Raw genomic sequence first — 23,979 nt, 5'->3', positions numbered from 1 at the left:
TATACTGTAAAGAACTGTCAGTGCTGTGTCATAAAATCCTTCGTTAGGTTACATTGCCTTTACTATTAATACTTCGTGCCAGTTGCCATTGTCACTGAAGAGTCTCCATCTACAATTGTTTTCAGTGGTTTAGATGAAAATGCAAATAAATGAGTTTTTGTGTCATCAAAAATGTATTTCTTTTGTTCACACTGGTCATGATGATCTCTACTGGTCTCAAATGGCTTGTTTATTGCCAAGCTCTGTTGCAACTGTCATATATTTTTCATTTTAAATTTCTCAAATGGCAACAATTAATATCACATAGAAGAAAAGATGAAAGAGTTGGATTTTTGTGCTTTAACTATTTTAAGAAAACCTGTTTTGATTTTGATTTTGACTTATCTAAAGGAGTGATATTGATGGTCTTGTACCTCCATCCATTCTTACACTTAACTAAACTGAATAAAAACAATCGCGACCAAAACCTACACATATCTTACAAGAAAAGCATCAAAGGCCACCTTCTCTCCAGTGTTCTTATGTGATCACATAGGACAGACATTTCTGGGTTAATGTTTTCATTTCAGAAAAAATGCTTTCTTCATACATTTTTCACTTTCTTAAAGGCTCTATGTCAGTGTGAAACCCATGAAGATGTGGGTTAGAATAGGCCTTCAGCAACCCATGCTTGCTGTAAAAGGTGATTATGCTTGTTGTAAGAGGCGACTAACTGTATCGTGTGGTCAGGTTCACCTAATTGTGTGGATCGATATTCATGATATCAATCACTGGATTATTTGGTCCAGACTCGATTATTTACAGACTGCTGTCATATAGCTGGAATAGTGCTGAGTGCAGCTGTAAACAAAAAAAACCCCCAAAAAACAATCTCATACTTGTACTGCAAAAAGAGCACAGGACATTCTACTAATGTTTCAAAATAATCACAAATCAATGTGCATTAGTATCTAAAGAAAAGTATTAAAGTAGTGTAAATCACGATGATCTGATTTCAGTGTTGCCTTTGAAACTGAGGAATTAAGGACATGGATAAATGATTAATACAATTACCTACAAAATCATTGATCTACAATGGCCCACTAAATCTCCGCAAACTGCTTCCATTTTACATACATCAAGGACAAGGCAGCAGGATAAGTCTCATTGACAAATGCTTCCGGTGTGTTCACCTTAGGGAATGGACATACCAATAGATATATCGACTGGGTGTGTCATGCTTCATTAGAATACATAAACAATGGTATACCCAAGCAGGTTACTTTCCAGTCTGATAAACAGTACGTTCTAATTAACATATAAACAATGACATTTCTCTGCTTTACAAGAAAGTGTTTTTTCAGTGGTTGAATGTAACCAGTAGTATTTCTCTGATGAATACCGCAGTGGTTTTATCATCTGCCATATGTGTCATACCAAGAGACGTTAAAAGTTGGTTCTTGTTGTTTCCCTGCCTGGTGTTTGGAGCTGTGGGCAGGAATATTGAATAGCTAGTGTTTTCATTACTGCATTTCTGGTAATCAATATTACCAGTGCTGCTATTGGTAACCAATAATTCCGTTACATTTAAGAACCAAGCTGTAGTGTTTATCCGTACACTTTGTAACATGCAGTTGGTAATAAACACATCAATAATGTTTCTGAAAACCAATTATGCTTCAAATTTCAATATTATTTCTGTATTTTATTTTTGGGGTATGAAGCAACCTTACTTCTCAATAGGCCAGATGAATCGTGTAAGGAAAGTCTGCCAGATTAGGAATGGTTCGATGGGGTCCTAAAACATGCCTTTACAGACAGACAGTATACCGTATTTTCTTGAGTATAGTGCGCACTTTTTTTCCAAAAAACACAGCTGTGTAGAAGGGGGTGCGCATTATACACGAATTATGAGTTTGGATGTTTTTTTTCCCCCATGGAAAGACATTACCGTGAGCACGAAACACCGGAAATACCATGTCAACAAATCCATACTGAAGTACGCAAAATAATTATGTAATTACACTGTCTGTCTATAAAAAGTGTTCTTTGTATTTCTGGACTTATGTTTGTAACTTATTTCATTAATTTTTTTCAAAATTCCTTATAATATTGTTTTTATTCATTTCGACGAAATCGTGTGTGAAGCGATCGGAAGATCGCACAACTCACCGTTATTAACAGCAACCACGGTCAGAATACCGCTATTGACGCCTTGAAACGAACTTTAGTTGACAGAGAATGGATACATATATCATAAATGACATACTTTGACTCGTTAAAAGTCATATTTGTTTTTGTTTGACGATTCTTTGTCAACATGAAATTCTCGCGCTCACGTGATCCCGTGCGCGTGAGCCTTGACGGTGACTGGTCAGACATGTTCCATGTAAAAAATAATACCCGGGAATAGCGATCAGCTGCTTCGCTTAGGGTTATTATTATTTTAAATATGTTTAGTAAAGGCTGCATTTAATTAAGAAAATAATGGAATATATTATTCCTGATAAATAAAATAGTTTCAGATACAATTGTTGCCGATCCTTGCATTAAAAATCCTATAAAGTTATATCATTGGGTGTGTCTTGACCGAATCACCGGTCGATTCCAAGAAAACGTGTGTACAGCTGATTGCAGTTTCCGGCTTAGTTTACGAGAAAATACACAAGGTAATCTTAATCCCTAGATATAAAACAATGCCTAGCAGAACAATCGATACTATTTAAACGGTAAATAAACATGTCTGGTGATTTTTTATCTCAAATTTCGAATTTGTACTGACGGAAGTTTCTCAGCACCCGTTCGTTTGCCGGACTTCGCTGAAAGGGTACGGTGTAATTTTTTTCTGTGCATAATATTCAAATTTCTTTTTTTCCAAAATATTGAACCCGCTAGAGGGGGGTGCGCATTATACATGGGTGCGCACTATACTCAAGAAAATACGGTACATGTATTCAAGTTATGTTATCAAAAGGTGCTGTCAAGGCTGTGATTCTTAACAAATCATGATTCATAGATGATTTAGTCCTGATCTGGGACGCCTACCTGATCATGATTCATAGTTCATCGAATCCTGATCTGGGACTCCTATCTAATCATTCATAGCTTATTCAATCCCGATCTGGGCCTGCTAACTAATTATGATTCATAGTTTATTCAATCCTGGTCTGCCAAATACATCGGAGACAGATAATATGCCCCCAGTGCCAGATTAGCCATAATAGGGATATATCATACTTATGCATTATAATGCTCACAAAGGTGAGTACAGAGGCAGGTACTGAATACCTGAGATATGGAGATCTGTTCTACGTCATGTGCATACTGTGCTGATGGTTTTAGCGATGAGTGAGTGAGTGAGTGAGTGAGTTGGGTTTAACGCCGCTTTTAACAGTATTCCAGTTATATGACGGCGTGTCAGCTTAATGTGGGAGGAAAGCCCAAAGTGATGCAGGTCTCAGACGTTTACCACTTAGGTGAAACCCATGAGCACGGGTATGGTGCTGACAAACCTAGAAACATAATCGGCGCGAACCGGGATTCGAACCCACAATCATAAGTTTCTGGCGTGCCCAAGGGACGCAACTCTGCACAGCGAATCGCGGCGCCTTAGACGACTGGGCCACCCGTGCCCCCTTTTTAGCGATGAATCAAGAAAAGAGGTTTAGTTTATGTCCAAAAATGGAAAAATGTGAAATTATGTTCTTATGGTACTGAACTAATTAATAAAGATGATTTGGTTACACTAATTATGGATGTGATGCCCATTCGCAATTATATTCCCAGCAAACCATTTATGGGATGTGCTTCTTGTTTTCTTGAATGTTAAATTGGATGAAATATAGGAAGGGGGACATTGTGTGCATTATTGATATCATAGTGGGCTATTCTAGCATCATGTGACTACTTTAAAGCACCTGGCTGCTACAAATGCTCAGTAGAAAAAAAACTAGCCCCTCCTGATCAAAGATTATATTTGTTATCGTAAATAAAGGTCTCAAGACCATTTTCATAATAAGTAAAAAGAAATATCTCCCCAAAGCAGAGTTAATTGTATGATTCCAAGCCGTTTTCAACAGATAAAGCTATTATTTATTCCCTATTAAACTACCCAACTCACAACCCAATTACTGGTATGTCAAAATAAATAAAAAATATTCACACACACAAAGTTATAATAATTTCTGTTTGACCTACCCCTGCGTTTTGTTAATAAACTATCTGAAAAGCAAAAAAACAAGTGGCCTTTCAATATTAAACATGACATCCCAAGGCATTAAACACTAACACTATTTTTTTAAATATATATTTAATTGCACATACCGTATTCGACGTAATAAGCGCCCTGCTCTAAGCGCCCACGGCGATATTTGCTGATATATTGGCTAGTGAACAATCCCAATTAGCACCCCTTCCGATTGATCAATGTACAGAAGACTTATTTAATACGCACTCGTGTGTTATATGCACCCTCAATTATTGGGAATCAAATTCTGGAAAAATATATCTGTCGTACATAAACATTTCAGGCTGTCAGCATAAACCACAAAATTTATCTTTCATCTCTGTTTTTTTTCACCAAAATAATATTCTAATCAGAGCACCCTATTTCTAATTTTGAGAGTGCCCTGTGCGCTTATTACGTCGAATACGGTATTTTCTGTAGTAATGATTTTCTGTGATCTTGGTCAATAATGAAATATAAGGTATATGTATACCTGGTATAATGTATTGGCGGAGGCCAGTGTGTACATGTCACACATGTTAGTCTAATTGTAGGGGAGTTGGGCCCCATTTCACAATGGGCTGTCCTAAGTATTGGATTTACAGTGGTCATAGCCCTGTGATCGTATTGTGACATGGATTTTATGTAAATCTTCTTAGATACTTGGTGGTAACAAATATCCATTTTAAGGATCAAATAATTAGCCATTCCATTTAATCCATAGAAGACTTCAAAGAAATGTGTAATATTAAATAATTTTATCAATTTATGCAATTGTTACCATTAATAGTCCATTACTAGAGTGTTGGTGTAAAGTGAAACCGCATTTATATGCACACATGTCAGGAAGCTAAAGTGTCTGGAATGTTGAGGTCCACACTAACACATTTCAGCTATGTAAATTTTAATTTTCGTCTATTTCTGAGTGTAGAAGATATGGAGTTACCATATATCTTACTAGGGATTCAGTCCATGGCTCACTGTTGTTATCTGCCCAGAAATATTGGTCAATTGCTCATCAATTCAGCTTCAACTGTCTCACCAAAGGAGCGCATCATATTCCAGACAAACTCCAAACGAGTAAAGGTTTTATGAGTCTCTAGTCTGTGTATTTTGGTTCCTGGGAGTTCAAATTTGGCAAACATGCTTCCAATATTGGTCAATCTCTATTCTGTATCAGTGTGGATATGAAATTTGATTACATATATGACATATATGAAGAAAACTATCTAATTACGCAACTCTTGGCAAATGTTTATGTTTTTAATCCAGTACCGCTCATGTTGGAGTATCTCCATTTCTAAATATATTTTATGTCAAATGTCATCAGGGACTTAGATGTCAAAGCTAAATGTTTGTGTGCATTAAAATGTCAGAGGTTGCAATCCATTGGAAGTCTATGTCAACCCGAGGTGATATAGAGGACATGTTAAATAATTTTGTTGACAATTTTTAGAACTTCAGTATGGTGTTTCTATGAAATTCCCTCATGTGTGTGAAGATGTACAGTTAGGAGCTTCAGGGTCGTCATAACCTTTACAGACAGAGCAGTAATTGCAGGAATAATGTCAGTAGGGTAGTAATAAGGGTAGTAATTGTAGTAGTAGTAGTAGTAGTAGTAGTAGTAGTAGTAGTAGTAGTAAGTAGTAGTAGTAGGAGGAGGAGGAGAAGCAGTGACAGTGATAGTAGTGGTTGTCGATTGCTAAAAAACAGCGCAGGGGTAGTAATTGTAGTGGTAGTAGTAGTAGAAGCAGTGATAGTAGTAGTAGTAGAAGCAGTGATAGTAGTAGTAGTAGTAGTAGTAGTAGTAGTAGTAGTAGAAGCAGTGATAGAAGTAGTAGTAGTAGTAGTAGTAGAAGCAGTGGTAGTAGTAGTAGTAGTAGTAGTAGAAGCAGTGATAGTAGTAGTAGTAGTAGTAGAAGCAGTGGTAGTAGTAGTAGTAGTAGTAGTAGTAGTAGAAGCAGTGATAGTAGTAGTAGTAGTAGTAGTAGTAGAAGCAGTGATAGTAGAAGTAGTAGTAGTAGTAGAAGCAGTGATAGTAGTAGTAGTAGTAGTAGTAGAAGCAGTGATAGTAGTGGTAGTAGTAGTAGTAGTAGTAGTAGTAGTAGTAGTAGTAGTAGTAGTAGTAGTATCACAAACTGTGTTTGTATGTAGTTGTATATTGTATGTTGAACTGTAAGAGTTCAAGTTGACACAGTCAATTCTGTACCATCCAAAGGTACCATCCAAAGATTGTGTTCAATATTAAAGAAGTCAAAAGAAAATTTGCTTTTTCGGATCATGTAACTTGATGGTAAATCCATGTTTCACTTCCATAACCGAATCCATCAACTGTATTAGCAGGAGAAATATGGTGCATTACCCCTTTATTTCAAGACAGATTAAAATAGGTCCATTTTATTGCTGAATATCAAATTAATCAGGTGTATTGAGCAGCTGTGGGCAGGATCTCATTGCTGAGATAACAAATCAATAACAAAATGTCATATACATTAGGATGTTTACTGGTTACTCTTTGTTGGGTCGGTTCATGCATGTAAACATTTCAGGATATAACCAAACTTTATCAAAAATAATTTTTTATAGTATATTTTCATTTCAATATATTTTTATGCTTTGTGTTTCCATTTTCTATTAATAGATCACTGATCACTGTGGGGCTTGTACTTAAATAGTCATTTTGATGACGAATTAGCAGTTTGACATCATTGAACATTGAATACTCATGTATGTATGAGTGACACATTTATCTAATTCCTGAGCAAACAGCATACAGCGCTGATGCCTTTACCTTGAGGTGGTGATGATTACATATAACTGTGATGAAAGTGATCTGCATGGTGATGATGATTTTGTTGAACGTTGTGTTCATGATTTTTGGGTATATTGTGAAGTTGAAATCCATGGTGATTACATTGAATATGTTGATGATGATGGTGGCAATGATGATGGTGATGGTGGCAATAATGATGGTGATGGTGGCAATGATGATGGTGATGGTGGCAATAATGATGGTGATGGTGGCAATAATGATGGTGATGGTGGCAATGATGATGATGATGGTGGCAATAATGATGGTGATGGTGGCAATAATGATGGTGATGGTGGCAATAATGATGGTGATGGTGACAATAATGATGGTGATGATGGCAATAATGATGTGATGGTGATGGTGACAATAATGATGGTGATGATGGCAATAATGATGGTGATGATGGCAATAATGATGGTGATGGTGACAATGATGATGATGATGATGATGGTGGTGGTGGCAATAATGATGGTGATGATGGCAATAATGATGATGGTGATGGTGACAATAATGATGTGATGGTGGCAATAATGATGGTGATGGTGGCAATAATGATGGTGATGATGGCAATAATGATGGTGATGGTGGCAATAATGATGGTGATGATGGCAATAATGATGGTGATGGTGACAATGATGATGATGATGATGATGATGATGATGATGGTGGCAATAATGATGGTGATGATGGCAATAATGATGGTGATTGTGACAATAATGATGGTGATGGTGGCAATAATGATGGTGATGGTGATGGTGGCAATAATGATGTGATGATGGCAATAATGATGTGATGGTGATGGTGGCAATAATGATAGTGATGGTGGCAATAATGATGGTGATGGTGGCAATGATGATGGTGATGGTGGCAATAATGATGGTTATAGTGGCAATAATGATAGTGATGGTGGCAATAATGATGGTGATGGTGGCAATGATGATGGTGATGGTGGCAATAATGATGGTTATAGTGGCAATAATGATGGTGATGGTGACAATAATGATGGTGATGATGACAATAATGATGGTTATAGTGGCAATAATGATGGTTATAGTGGCAATAATGATGGTGATGGTGACAATAATGATGGTGGCAATAATGATGGTGATGATGACAATAATGATGGTTATAGTGGCAATAATGATGGTAGTGGTGGCAATAATGATGGTGATGGTGGCAGTAATGATGGTTATAGTGGCAATAATGATGGTGATGGTGACAATAATGATGGTGATGGTGGCAATAATGATGGTGAGGTCAGGTGAGGTGAAGTGAGGTGAAATATGGTTTAGTGTCGCCTTCAAGATTATTGCACTTATATTGGGATGTTCATGCATATTTTGAGCTCACCAATCCTTGATTTGGCCCCTTAATGCTGAATTCTAGGCAGGGTAATAACAAGTACCACCTTTAAGCGTCTTTTGGTATGATGCAGCCGGGAACCTTCCGCTCTCCAAGAGGGTGGTGATGGTGACAATAATGATGAGGATGCCAATATGACATTACATCACATTTGTGGAGGCCTGGGTCAGAATGTGATCCCTGAAAAACCCTCCATGTCTGTTCTTTACAGGTGCTATGGCCCAATCTTTCGTCAGATAGTTGGTTACTTGATCCTTTGTTTGTTGTTTAACACCACACTCGGCAATATTCCAGCTCTATGACAGCGGTCTTTAAATAATCAATTCTGGACCAAGCAATGCAGTGATTGACATCATGGGCATCGATATACACAATTGGGATACAATGGCATGCATCAACCAAGTCACAATCCTGATCAACCACTCCCGTTAGTCGCCTCTTGGGACAAGCATGGGCTGCTGAAGACCTGGATCTTCATGCGTTTGCTTCATCCATTTATGATATCAATATGATGGAGATGGTCTTGACTGGATTGATGGTGCTGATATTGCAGATGGTGACATTGGAAATGATACAAGGATGAAAGAAATGAGGAGGAGGAGGAGGAGGAGGAGGAGGAAGATGAGGAGGAGGAGGAGGAGGAGGAGGAGGAGGAGGAGCATGAGGAGGATGATGAGGAGGAGCATGAGGAGGAGCATGAGGAGGAGGAGGAGCATGAGGATGAGGAGGATGAGGAGAATGAGGAGGAGGAGGAAGAGCATGAGGAGGATGAGGATGAGGAAGAGGAGGATGATGAGGATGAGGAGCAGGAGGAGCATGAGGAGGATGAGGATGAGGAGGAGCATGAGGAGGAGGAGGAGGAGGAGGATGAGGATGAGGAGCATGAGGAGGAGGAGGAGGAGGATGAGGAGGAGGATGAAGAGGAGGAGGAGGAGTAAGAGTAGGAGGAGGGGGGAGGATATTGTTATTGTAAAGGTATTGTTGTTGGGGATGATACTGAATGCATGAATGAGTGAGTTGGGTTTGAAGCTGCTTTAAACAGTATTATATGATAATATTATTCATAATAGTGATGATATTAATAATGGTCATGTCTCCTTTGGCAAGTGAAATTGTTTGAAATATGTGTACCCAGTAGTGAATGGGTACCTGGTTGGATGAGATGGCAATGTGACTGTCAACCTTCAAGACAGCTTGCGTTGTACACTCCCCAGGGAGTTGAGAATGAAAATTGAGTGCACACTGATCTATTGACCAGGGTAATAATGTAGTGCTTTGAGCATGCTTTAGGGTGTGGATTGGTGCATTATAAATATGCTAAGGAATTATTATGATGGTGAAGATGGTGATGATATCAATGATGGTTGTGATAGCATTGATGGTGATGTTATAGGTGAGGTGAGGTGAGGTGAGGTGAGGTGAGGTGAGGTGAAATGGGGTTTAACGTCGCGTCCAAGATTATTACACTTATATAGCGATGTGCATGCACGTGTGTGTGTGGCTTCTTGTACTAGTCTGGACTGATGCCGATTTATAGTGCTAGCTCACTGAGATACCATGCCGCAGTTTAACATGAATACCCCACTCAGACACAGTATACTGACTCAGAGCCGACCAGTTCTTGTTTTAGCCCCTTAATGCCGAGCGGGCGGACGCTCTACCTCTAGACCAAGGAGGTGGTCTTGGTGATGATATGAATAATGGTGATGGTATTAACGATGATGATGATGATGATGATGATCTCAGTCTTTTGGCACTTTGGCAAAACCCATGATATGGTACAAACAAACTAAGAAACCAGGGCAAATAATCATTGGTGTCTGGCACACCTAAGGGATGCAACTCTGCACAAAAATTGAGGTTGGGGTGGATATTGATGTTTCTTGCCGGTATTATTTTTAATGCAAATGTGGATGTGTGTTTGTTTCTGTATGGATTCACAATATAACTCACATAATTACTCGCCGATTGCTTTTGACCTCAGTATTGTTATCATATTGAGACTGATTATAATGAGATGGTATTGGTGATAAGAGTCGTGCTGATCACAGTGATGATACTGTATTTCTGTTACTGAAGAGTTTGATAATGATGTAACCGAAGGTCCTCATGATGAACCCATGCTTACCGTAAAAGGCGCCTATGCTTGTTGTAAAAGGCGCCTATGCTTGTCGTAAAAGGTGACTAACGGGATCAGGTGGTCAGGCTCGCTGACTTGGTTGATGTATGTCATCGATCCCTATTGCGTGGATCGATGCTCATGATGTCAATCACTGTATTCTACAGACTTGATTATTTACAGACCGCCATCATATAGCTGGAGTATTGCTGAGTGCGGCGTTAAACACCAAACAAACAAACCTTATGATGATATTTATAATGATATTCTTAATCTTAATATTGATAGTTACTAGTGTGTTAATGTTCATAATATTTGTGATGGTATGAATAGCAATTAAATTGATGACGATGTTGTAACTTGTGATAATAATGACAATAATGTTGATGAAGATAATAACAATAATATTGGTCACAACATATTGGGAATGACATAGTTTCTGGACATATTGGTGATGATTGTAAGGATTTTAACAATAAAACTGATGAGATGATGAGTTGATGAATTTTATCATGAAGAACATAATTATACTCCAATTATAATCCTAATGATTTTCCTGTTTTGAAAGGCTTTGTTATTTCTTTATGTAAATCACAAAATAATACATTTACATTCCAACATCAATCATATTCCCTTTTATATTAAACATGATACCAAATCATAACACCATGGACTGAACCGGAATACCCAGGTAAATAGAGCTAGACACAATCTATTTCAAGCGTAAATGTAACCGGTTCAACAGTGATAATTTATATTTATATTATTCCAAAAAGAATTATTTTCCGGACATATTTTTTGCCTTTCAACTACCTGTAAAGAAGCTAAAGGGTTAATCTGTATAAGCTAGGGATTGCATCCTGACTTGACACAATAATACGATTGAATTATTATCAATGAGCAATTAACATTTTTTTTTACATGTCACTTTCCAATGATCCTTCTCACTATTCCACTCATTTGACTCTCAATGAAGAAGGGGAGTAGAAAGTGCCAAGTTAGATTTTTTAAAAGCTATCTTCCTGGGACGACGCAGAAAGTGATACCCTCAACCAGTGTGAGCTATTTGCACTATTGCTTGTACGTTCTACCAGCGACGCAGCCACGACAGGGATACATTCTTCGTGATTATTTCACGTTGTATTCCTGGGTGAGGGAGATTTGTGATTCTAGGATTTTCTAGCATGGAGGAGGATGTTGCTGCTAATTGAGGATGTAGTGTTCATTGTTGGTGTCGTCATTGTGCGGATGCTGAGAGGATCATTTTCCTCCCAATAGTGATCGTGTGCTTTATTTCAGCTGGGTGGTAGTCACGGCTTCTCAGACGACATGTCGTGCACAATGTGATGGTGTTGGATTATTAGTCAAAGATAGGATAAACTAGCACTACACTGATCAGTTAGTGAAGACTGTTATGTAACAGTTGTGATGCACTGTAAGTAATCTGAGAAAAAATAAACAGAATGTCACTGCTATGTAGGATTGTGTGTTATCATCATACACTTGTTGATATATGCGCACTGGGTATAGCCAGTGGTTGGAAGAGTAATCTGTATATGCTTTCAAACATTTCTATAACCAAGTGAAAAATTGTAAAATTTTGTTAATTTGTAAGCTAATTGGTAATTCAATATTAATACCATATTTCATCATCTATTTTAAGACCATTCTTCAATGGGCGTGTATGCAGTAGTTTAAAATGATGATGAAGTGAAAAAAAGTATGGAAACCCTTACTTTAAATTTTGATTTTACTGTGTGAGATTTTACTTGATTAATAATATGTGATATTGTAATTTAAATTACGGTAGTGTTTGTTTCATTAATAATATCAGTTCAATGTATTTAATTCAGCATTGAATAATATCTGTAATGATAACTGAGGCAAGATATGAACGTATTGTCACAAAATTGTCTTGGATTAATTACCAGGTAACTACAATATGAAACACAAAACATCTTTAAGATTAGATGAATGCCTAAATTTATATTTTGACCATTTTTCCAGGATTAATTTGATAATGATGAAAAATCATGCTTATTGTTTTAGCATTAGATGAATTGAAATGTATTTGATCACTCAATTATAATACAGGACAATGTAAATAAGGTATGGTGTTTGAGTTCCAAACAGATTTATTGTTTTCCCGAAATTCATAATTCAGTTACATTGTACACATTGTTGATAGTTTAGATTTTCGTAATGAGTTTTTTCGCATTCATTGATCAACTACAGGGGGTAATTGATGTGCGGGTTTCGTTTAAGTTTATTGGACAATTTATTAATTTATTGATTTGAAAAATAGAGCAGTTATATTCACTCTCATGTAATAGTGATGGATGACTTGCTGCACAAAAACTTGACTTGCATAATTCAGAGCTGGCCTTTTGATATTTTGTAAATCAAGGACAGAAAGCGTTTTTTATGTGTCTGGATCTATATGAAAATGTGGGTCTATTTTGAGAATATGGTGTACACACAATTTCCCTAACGATGATACTTAGTGGATATTTTAAATAAACATATTGCTGGCTTTATTTTCTTCATCATTGTTCACATTTCAAGTCCCAATGTCTAATGCTCTTTAATGTTGTTTGAAGTAGTTTAAAAAAATGAAATGATTGATATTTGTTTGACAAATTCATTTTATTTTTGAACAATATTTTGAGCCCACTGCTTGCACCTTCATCAGGTAAATGAGTAAATCTATTGTTGATGCAGTGTTTTAATATTATTTTTTATTTTAGAACATCTGTCACACTTTGGGACTGTGCGTGCATGTCGGTATGGGTGTAGGTGAGGGTGGGCTGTGTGTGTGTGTGTGTGTGTGTGTGTGCATGTGCTTGTGTGTCTGGGGTTTGTGGATGGGTGGTTTTGACTGACTGGTAAGCAAATTGAAGGAATAGGGATTGTGTTTAGTGTGGGTATTTGGCAGGGGGCAGAGGGTTGTTGTCTGGTGTGTGTATTGGAGGGTGTTGGTGTAGACTGGGGTGTGCATTATGATGTTGGCATGTGCTGTGTGTTGGGGAGGAAGGGTGCAGAGTTGCCTTGTAAGAGTCTTGAAGTATGGAGAGAGGGGAGCAGTGTCTTGCCAAGTTCTGTTTGTCACCTAAATGAGTATTGAGCTAGATAAGTAATGAGTTACATGTCATACACATGTACAGGGTGGGATCAATAAAAGGATTTGTACATATCAGACAGGGATCAGCAAGGTCAGTGACGCCATTCAAAGAAGTTGCATTGTCAGTTTTCTGTCATTCACCTGATGAAGGCAAAATGGCACTCAGAAGATAGATATTTGAAAAGTGAAATGTCATCCATGAAGTTTCATGTCTTCAGAATATTTTATGATTGTATTAGTAAATACAATTACTTTTTAACACAGGAAAAACAATCTATAAACATCCAAACAGCTTAAGCCTATTACAGGGCGGCCATGTATCCTGCTTAGTTTAGTATGGATGAAAAAAGAAGTAATACGAATATGACACATTATGCCTCAAGCTAACTAGTATGTTTTGTGTGTGCACTAAGATGATATTTTGTTAAATTATTATTTTATCAAACCTAAAGGTACTATAGAATTGTATTTTAAACTGAGATATCTGGGACTCCTACAAGCACTTTTTAAAAACATCAAACCAAAATACTTCAGCTTGAATACAGGTGTGGTATATGAGCTTGTGAAACTTCCAGTAATGGATGTCTGGGAACCGTCTGGCTGTTCCACTTATAAGCAATATTCCCAAATTTAAACTTGATCTCAAGTGCTGTACAGAGTCGTGTGAGAGTTTCAATCAAATTCAATTTGGGAAACACGTGTTTGAAAACGTTTCTCATTGATATCACTGATAAAGTTTTCTAAAAAAACATGAACAACAAAGTCTCGAGGGTTTCGTCTGAATTCATTTGTCACATAAAGATGTTTTGGTGCCTATTTCAGTGATATGGGATTGGGTGTAAATATTGATGAACCATTTAAGAATCGAACATAGACTCTGAAGTCTCCTTGCCAGATGGCGCTGGCAGCTGGCAAACACGAGTTGTGTTTCTTCCATGTAACTTAATCATTAAGGGACCTGACTGTGATAATCTATATCTATTGTGGCTAAGTCTTGATTATGTAGAATCGGTGATATTTGTTTTTGAGGTAGGGCTCTTATTACAAAACTATTTGTCGAATCTGACCAAAATTCTGTTAACGATTTCAAATAAAAATACTAACCATTATTTTTTTTTTGCCAGTTATTAAAATGTGGAATGTATGTTAATGTTTGATATAGATGCTTCGTATTATATTGATTAATTCAGTGTTCAGTTTATACGCAACATAACATATTGATATATGTTGGAGAGCAGCACTGTGAATGAATGAAATGACAGTTCAACTGAGTCGAAGATTATGCCAATGCAACGCTGACATATAAATATATCATTTGAAGCAAAACCAGTCTTTCGTAATTGGAAAATAGAAATAAATCATGAGGTGATTTGATACATGAATCATATGAAGATATATCTTAAAATTAGTTATTTTCCTTGACACAATTTCAAGAAAATGATCATATAAATACAGGATTTCATACTAACATTAAAATGCAAAATGTTTTCATTTTAGTATAGAATGGTTTTTTTGCAAGAATGATTAAAAGTAATTACTACAAGCACATCTTAATGTTATGCTAATCATGAGACATGTTGCCACACTGAACATGATTGTTTTCTGTTCTTGTATGAAGTAAGGAAGCAGCATTATTTAATGATAACTTATTTTAAAATTAATTATGTTTGTCTTAAGGATTATGATTTGAGTTCAAACCCAATTTTGTTAATGAGATGAACATACTCTCAATTGATTCTGGTGTTCATGATGAAGTAACTTTGACATTTTATAGTTTATTCAATTCATTTTATATCAAGTGGGATTTTTTTCAAGATAACATTTGGACTGTAAGTTCGTTTGAATGCATTTCGTTCGTGTTTGTTTCAAAAATGATTTACCAAACTATGAAGCTATTTTTTCAACTTAGGACGTATGTTACTAGAAGTTGTCTAGCACAGTTGAAATATAAATATGAGCAATTTAACAGTAAGTAAGTGTGCGTCTTTTAACTATAGTAATATAAGTAGGTAAGGAGAGTGTTAAATTTAAGGAAGACAGTTTTCAATTTCTTTAATCTGAATTGAGATTTCTTTAAGGATAAGATTAAACAGTAAGGTTCTTTTGACATTATGGATTGTTTCAGTTTGATTTCACTTACCATGAAATTGAACAAATTGAAACCCAAGCTATTGACAAAAATCAAGAGTAACTTCACAAAATGTAGAAAAGATGGAAGACCAAAACAATATTTTAAATAACTATTTTTATCAGATTGATATAAAAGTAGAAAGAAGATCACCCATTTTCACAATCATGTTAATCTTAATATTTGCAAATTACAACATATTTGTTTCAATTTGTTTAATTACATGGTGAATAGTTGAATATATTCCGTAGTCATTAGATTTTGAATTATTTTATTCCATTAATATCTTTTTTATTTCTGAAAACGAATTCTAAATAATTTCATTGTTAGCATTAGTAGAATCATGAAGTTGGTATTTGCAAGATTAAATAAATAAAAAATAAAATAAAACGTTATTGCACTTCGCCATCAGCCTCATTTATCATGTAATATTTCCATTATGAAGATCTGTCATGACATTTGAAATATTGTATCATCTTAAAAGGAGTTTTGAATTGTGCAATAAATCAGCATGACATATCATTAAATAATTAATGTGAATTAGTTCGAGTAATATGATATAATTGGTTCAATTTTTAATCTGTGGGTATCTTTTCTTTTTTAACCTATGAGTATAATTTATTTATTATCCCTGTCTACACGAAATTAGTTTATGTTCTTTGCTTTTCTAATAACAAAATAATCTTTTCATTATCTAATATGTTTTACTTACATATGACACTACTGATAATATCTCATTCTTTAAGAGATCTTACTGTGGCTTAATCTTCTGAATAAATAGAAAATTTCCCAAATGAATGTCTTGAAACAATGCTTCATGTACATTATATAGTTATGTGTTTTTCATGGAAGGAAATGTACACACAAAACACATAGATGAATACAGCATAATTCCTGAACATATGTGTACACTAAAAGGTCCTGAGTCTTGTTATCAACTGTACATTGAGCTGAATTAAAGTGCACTGATAATATAAGAAATTCCGTTGGAAAGTTTACTAAATATTTTTCCAAGTATATGATTTTGTAATACAATTTCTTTGGTGTGCATGTCTAGAGGGCGTCTTATTTGGGCTGCAGTAGTACAGAGACGTCGCTCCCAAGATTGAGGATACAGGACAATTCATGCCTTAATTCCAGGGGCACAGAAATACTGGTATATAGAACTCTGGAACTTATTTTGGGAAGCATTAAATTTAATTGAAGAAGATAGTCTGATTTCTGGTGGACACAGAAGCAGAGATCTGTAGACTTCAGATTTTTGTGGTGAGGCAGAGAAACAATCTAATATTGTAGATGTGGGAATTGCTGCTCGCTTATACCACGCAGGCAGACAGACTCAATTTGACCTGATACATCAATATTACTCAGGCCGACACAGCAAACTATTTGTGACATGGGCAAAGTTTGCCAAAGTCACATGTAAATGGGCAATGACTACACCAAGATTGTATGATATTGAGAGGTGGAAGAACCACATCACTGAAAATAAGATTGTGTTGGAAGAAAATGGCAGGTTATAAGAAGGTACCGACAGACAAATGGAAGGAACCAGAAGACCCTGCTGGAAAGTTGGACATTGAGGTAAGGGATCACTGGGTATATAGTTAACCCTTTATCTTTCCCACCTCAGGTGAGTTAACCTGTGGGCTTGCATGCCACAAAGTTATTCCCTGAAAGTGGCTATTACAATATAAATGATTTCTCTTGAATCAGGGTTAGCCTGGGTTCTTGTATCACACTGTGTCAACCTGTTGGGTTTTATATTATGTGTTCACCTGTATGTTTACAGAGATAGCTGATGGCTGATGGCTTATATCATACTGTGTTAACCTGAGGGCTTATATTACATAGTGTATCACACAGTTGTAGCCTAAAGGTTATATGACACAGTGTTAAACTGTGGTTATACAACACACAGCTGAAAGTGTTAACCTGAATAAGTATCATAACATAGTGTTAATCTGAAGGCTTGCATCACAGAATTTTCACCTATGGGTTTCTTTGACACAGTGCTAACCTGAAGGGGTTATTAGGTGTACTAATGCACTCAGTGTTTCACACAGTTTAACACAATGTTATCCTGATGGCATGTATAACACAGTTTCAACAAAAGTCTTGCTTCACACAGTGTCATCCTGATGGCTTACCTCACACAGTGTTAATGGATTGTATCAGACATTGTTATCCTGATGGCTTGCATCACACATTGTTATCCCGATGGATTGTGACAGAGAGTGTTATCCTGATGGCTTGCATCACACATTGTTATCCCGATGGTTTGTAACAGAGATTGTTATCCTGATGGCTTGCATCACACATTGTTATCCCGATGGATTGTATCAGACATTGTTATCCTGATGGCTTTCATCACACATTGTTATCCCGATGGCTTGCATCACACAGTGTTATAACGATGGCTTGCATCACACATTGTTATCCCGATGGATTGTATCAGACATTGTTATCCTGATGGCTTGCATCACACATTGTTATCCCGATGGCTTGCATCACACAGTGTTAATGGATTGTGTCATACATTGTTATCCTGATGGATTGTATCATACATTGTTATCCTGATGGCTTGCATCACACAGTGTTATCCTGAGGACTTGTATCATACAGTGTTTATGAATTGTATCAGACAGTGTTATCCTGATGGACTGTATCAGACATTGTTATCCTGATGGCTTGTATCATACAGTGTTATCCTGAGGACTTGTATCACACAGTGTTAACTTGAGGCTTGTGTAGCAGGGTGTGGAGTTATCCCACAGATGACATACTTACCTTGTCAGCTTACCGGATCAGAAGGCCCGTGGTTCGAATCCCATCAATTTTATGGCTGCTACACTTGCATCACACAGCGTTATCCGGATGGATTGTATCAGACATTGGTATCCTGAGGGCTTGTATCACATGGTGTTATCCTGATGGATTGTATCACATAGTGTTATCCTGATGGATTGTATCAGACATTGGTATCCTGAGGACTTGTACCACACTGTGTTATCCTGATGGATTGTATCAGACATTTTTATCCTGAGGGCTTGTACCATACAGTGTTATCCTGAGGACTTGTATCCCACAGTGTTAACTTGAGGCTTGTATCACACAGTGTTATCATGATGGATTGTATCAGACATTGTTATCCTGAGGGCTTGTGTAACACAGTGTTATGTTGAGGACTTGTATCCATTTTAATTCCTTTTTAAAGATGAAATGACATCTAACTTTTGATTTTTGTGTATTTCTAATGGCCAATGGACAGTCATATTTCAGGTGGTGCAAAAATTAATTGAAGGAGCTCTTATTCCTGCCTGGAATTAAGTACTTTTCAAACTTTCAAAGAATTGAAGAAGAAATAGTTTGAAAGAATATGAACCTATCACAATGTGGATGTGAATAGGTTACGTTCGATTTCTTTCCACATTTCATGTCTACAGATTTCCACATTCAGAATGCCTTATAGTGTTGGCTAGTTGTGTTTAAAATATACATGCCTGTCAGACTATTGACATAGTGGAGATTTTAAATGCTGCCACATGTTGAAAGTAAATGGTGAAAGCTGCCAGTGACAAGCAGGCGTTACTTGACAAATGACTCAACCTTGTATGTTGTCTGACACAGTCCATAGCAGGTTGGTCCACAGCCAGGTGGCACAATCCTACTCAACCTCATATATCCCCTGACAAAGTCCACAGCTAGGTGGCACAAGCCTACTCAACCTCATACATCCCTGACACAGTCCATAGCTTGGTGGCACAATCTTACTCAACCTTGTACATCCCTGACACAGTCAATAGCTTGGTGGCACGATCTTACTCAACCTCGTATATTCCCTGTCACAGTCCATAGCCAGGTGGCACGATCCTACTCAACCTCGTACATCCCCTGACACAGTCCATAGCTTGGTGGCACAATCCTACTCAACCTCATATATCCCCTGACACAGTCCATAGCTTGGTGGCACAATCCTACTCAACCTCGTACATCCCCTGTCACAGTCCATAGCCAGGTGGCACAATCCTACTCAACCTCGTACATCCCCTGACAAGTCCACAGCCAGGTGGCACAAGCCTACTCAACCTCGTACATCCCCTGACACAGTCCATAGGCAGGTGGCACAAGCCTACTGAACCTCGTACATCCCCTGACACAGTCCACAGCCAGGTGGCACAAGCCTACTCAACCTCGTACATCCCCTGACACAGTCCATAGCCAGGTGGCACAAGCCTACTCAACCTCATACATCCCCTGACACAGTCCACAGCCAGGTGGCACAAGCCTACTCAACCTCGTACATCCCCTGACACAGTCCATAGGCAGGTGGCACAAGCCTACTGAACCTCGTACATCCCCTGACACAGTCCACAGCCAGGTGGCACAAGCCTACTCAACCTCGTACATCCCCTGACACAGTCCATAGCCAGGTGGCACAAGCCTACTCAACCTCGTACATCCCCTAACACAGTCCATAGACAGGTGGGACAAGCCTACTCAACCTCGTACATCCCCTGACACAGTCCACAGCAAGGTGGCACAATCCTTCTCAACCTTGTACATCCCCTGACACAGTCCATAGGCAGGTGGCACAAGCCTACTGAACCTCGTACATCCCCTGACACAGTCCATAGCCAGATGGCACAAGCCTACTCAACCTCGTACATCCCCTGACACAGTCCATAGGCAGGTGGCACAAGCCTACTCAACCTCGTACATCCCCTGACACAGTCCATAGACAGGTGGCACAAGCCTACTGAACCTCGTACATCCCCTGACACAGTCCATAGCTTGGTGGCACAATCCTACTCAACCTCATATATCCCCTGACACAGTCCATAGCTTGGTGGCACAATCCTACTCAACCTCGTACATCCCCTGACACAGTCCACAGCCAGGTGGCACAATCCTTCTCAACCTGGTACATCCCCTGTCACAGTCCATAGCCAGGTGGCACAAGCCTACTCAACCTCGTACATCCCCTGACACAGTCCACAGCCAGGTGGCACAAGCCTACTCAACCTCGTACATCCCCTGTCACAGTCCATAGACAGGTGGCACAAGCCTACTCAACCTTGTACATCCCCTGACACAGTCCATAGGCCAGGTGGCACGATCCTACTCAACCTCGTACATCCCCTGACAGTCCATAGCTTGGTGGCACAAGCCTACTCAACCTTGTACATCCCCTGACACAGTCCATACCTTGGTGGCACGATCCTACTCAACCTTGTACATCCCCTGACACAGTCCACAGCCAGGTGGCACAATCCTACTCAACCTCATACATCCCCTGTCACAGTCCATAGCCAGGTGGCACAATCCTTTTCTTTTGGGGGCACACGTGGCTCAGTCATCTAAGGCGTTGCGATTCCCTCTGTAGAGTTGTGTCCCTTGGCCACACCAGAAACCTATGATTGTGGGTTCAAATCCCGGTTCGCCCCAATTATGTTTCTAGGTTTGTCAGCACCATACCTGCCCTGGTGGGTTTCACTGAAGTGGTAAACGTCAAAGACCTGCATCACTTTGGGCTTTCCTCCCACATTAAGCTGACACACCATGATGTAACTGGAATACTTTTTAAAGTGGTGTTAAACCCAAGTCACTCACTCACACACTATAAAACCTGGACAAGTCCGTGCTCACTCTAAAATGTTTGAAACAGGAGATGGGGTAGCTCTTAGAATGATAAACTTAGAGAATGTTTATGCACTGACTGTTAGTGAATTTGATTCATATGAAGCATATGTGTTTGGTAGGACAATATACATACTACTCAAAACAAGTTAAAGAACATTCACAATTCGAAGGCTGTGTAATGCAATACCCACCCAAGCCATCACAGGTTAACTATACTAAGATGAAAAAAACTGGGTGTTCTTGTACTTGTTTGACTTGTATTTGTTGTGTATTTTATCATGTCGGAACAAAATAAATATAAATATTGATTATTTTGTCTGTAGATAGTAGGAACATTAAATGAAGAGACTGGGATGTTTGGTTGTGATCGAGACTGCCGAACCATGCTGGAATTCATGGACTCGATCGTAGCACCACCAGTGGTTATGAAGAGTTATGTCCCTTCTAAGCCTCTCCTATGGACCAATCAGATTCCATCACTTGCATTTGTTTCAATCTAAATGGCCGCGCCTAGTCAAGACAAACTGATCGCTAATCCAGATCTATATTGTCATAAAACTGGTCTTACATCGCGAAGGGCATCAAATCATGCGAGCGCCTTGATTAAAAACATGAAAAGGTTTGAAAAATATCTGTTGACAATGAGTTGGGGGTGCACATGCTTTGCAAATCCTACAATTGACTGTATTCTGCACGACAGTTTACGAACCGGATTTCGATTTCGTTGCGAGATTTTGATTGGACTATGCATAGACTCGTTAGTCCAGCCAGAATGTAACTCCATAATACCATCCTTATTTGGCTTTTTTAGTCAGTTAACTCTCTTGCCTCGGGATGATGCAAAACAGAGGCAATCATGAATAAAATTACATTTACTAGAAATGTCTGAGACATACATCACTTTGAAGCTTTCCTCACACATCAAGCTGAAACACTGATATATCCGAAATACTGTTCAAAACGGCATGAAACTTATTCATTCACTCACTCATTCACTAACTAGACCAGAGACCATAACAGTATTTTGTAAACAAGAAGGAGAGCTATTTGAGACTCAATGTATATCATTGATACAGTAGAAGTATAGATATATAATACGCTCAAGAATATGAGAATATGTTTGTCTCTGTGCTTGAATAGTTTCATGAAAAGTATATTTCTTCATTCCCTATCACGTATATAGTACTGCTATGATAGACCTGAAATCTGTGCTTTTTCAGAAACAGTAACAGTCTGGTGCTTCACGATAACAAATTACTTTTTCAACCAGATTATATGTGTTGTCCAAGACATTGTGGCCAGAGAGTGTATGGTGTAACATGGCTACCATTCCTGCATCCTGTCAGAAGGGACTAAGCCATGATTACCTATGTATCGGGCACAACATGTGGAGAGTGGGGATGTTTATGTATAGAAGTGTTCATTTGTGTCTGGATGGTAGTCAAGTCTAGGTACATCGTCACCCCAGGGGGTGGTCCTGGCAACTTATACTGGCGGCACTTGGCCTGATGCAGATTCTGTGACCTGCTGGTAACACCTTGACATGAACTGTTCCAAGACAACCTAGCCGATCTGTTGCAGCAGTCCCTGGTCTGTTCACATGCCTCTCTCCTTCCATCAATCACTTCATTTGTAAGTGGGGGTGGAAGGGTAGCCATATTACAGCCGTTGCATGCCATTAGGGCTAGGACGAGTCCAAATTTACTACCTGGGTACCCGCCCCCCTATTACCCTACCCTACCCGGATACCCACTGTATAGGTATCAGTATTTAGATACATGTATTAAACAATCTAGTCATGCATACACTGAAGTTGACTTAAATTATATCTTTATTTAACCATATGACAAATCAGAAGGAATGGGTGCATGGTCAGAAAGAAAAGCTAACATTAATGACTTAAAGTGTAACCATAGAGTTCCAGATAATTCTAGTCATTAGACAATATATCACGTGACAAACCACGGTTCCGGGATATCCTGTGGGTAACCGGGTCCTACTCAGTGCCCACCCGACCAGGGTACCCGAGTTACCCGTCCCAGCCCTACTAACCACGGGTCCAGGTAATCCTGTGGGTACCCGGTTCGTACTCAGTGCCCACCCGACCCGGGTACCCAAGTTACCCATCCCAGACCTAAATGCCATGAAGAAGGCCCAGGTTCAAATCCTCACATGGGTAAAGATGTGAAGACATGCCACCATTCTATTGCTGGAAAATTTCTAAAAGTGGCATTAGACTCACTTGCTCACATTAGATATCTACCTGTCAATCTATAACATAGGCTTGCCTTTTGGGTTTCAAGTTTATTCATCAATGCAATATTTTGGTTCAGATGCTGGCGCCTTTATCACTTGACAAAGTCAACTTTGTATCATCAATGACACCACAGCTTCTGAAAGTCACGTTATAGTCTGTCAGTCTCTCCATGTATTTCTGCATCTATCCGTATATTAATGTATTGATTTGTTCAAACATTTGTCAGTTTCAACAATCCATCTGTTGACGCTTGTCAGGCTGTCAGTGTTAATTAGTCCTACCATCAATTTGCCTGATTGTCAAACAGCCAAGCTGTCGGTCAGTCAAGCTATC

General features: G+C 38.4%; 1 protein-coding gene across 7 annotated transcripts in view; it reads left to right on the top strand.

The window, feature by feature from the left end:
• The window catches only part of LOC139465697 (dipeptidyl peptidase 4-like), a 547,041-nt gene that overhangs the window by 146,841 nt on the left and 376,221 nt on the right, over positions 1-23,979 (top strand). Inside the window, exons 1-2 of one of the 7 annotated variants that reach the window (XM_071247486.1) lie at positions 11,600-11,647; positions 16,804-17,330. The exons of 4 other annotated variants lie outside the window; for them this stretch is intronic. In XM_071247486.1, the coding sequence (XP_071103587.1) occupies positions 17,199-17,330 (132 nt within the window). In that variant the 5' untranslated portion in view covers positions 11,600-11,647; positions 16,804-17,198. Of the gene's footprint in view, positions 1-11,599; positions 11,648-11,698; positions 11,933-16,803; positions 17,331-23,979 lie in introns of those variants that run through there. 2 more of the 7 variants (XM_071247487.1, XM_071247485.1) reach the window with 2 other exon arrangements.

The sequence above is a fragment of the Haliotis cracherodii genome, unplaced genomic scaffold (genome assembly GCF_022045235.1).
Source record: "Haliotis cracherodii isolate W230 unplaced genomic scaffold, xgHalCrac1.p SCAF_18, whole genome shotgun sequence".
Classification (NCBI taxonomy): domain Eukaryota; kingdom Metazoa; phylum Mollusca; class Gastropoda; order Lepetellida; family Haliotidae; genus Haliotis; species Haliotis cracherodii.
This window is presented reverse-complemented; position numbering and strand designations above follow the sequence as displayed.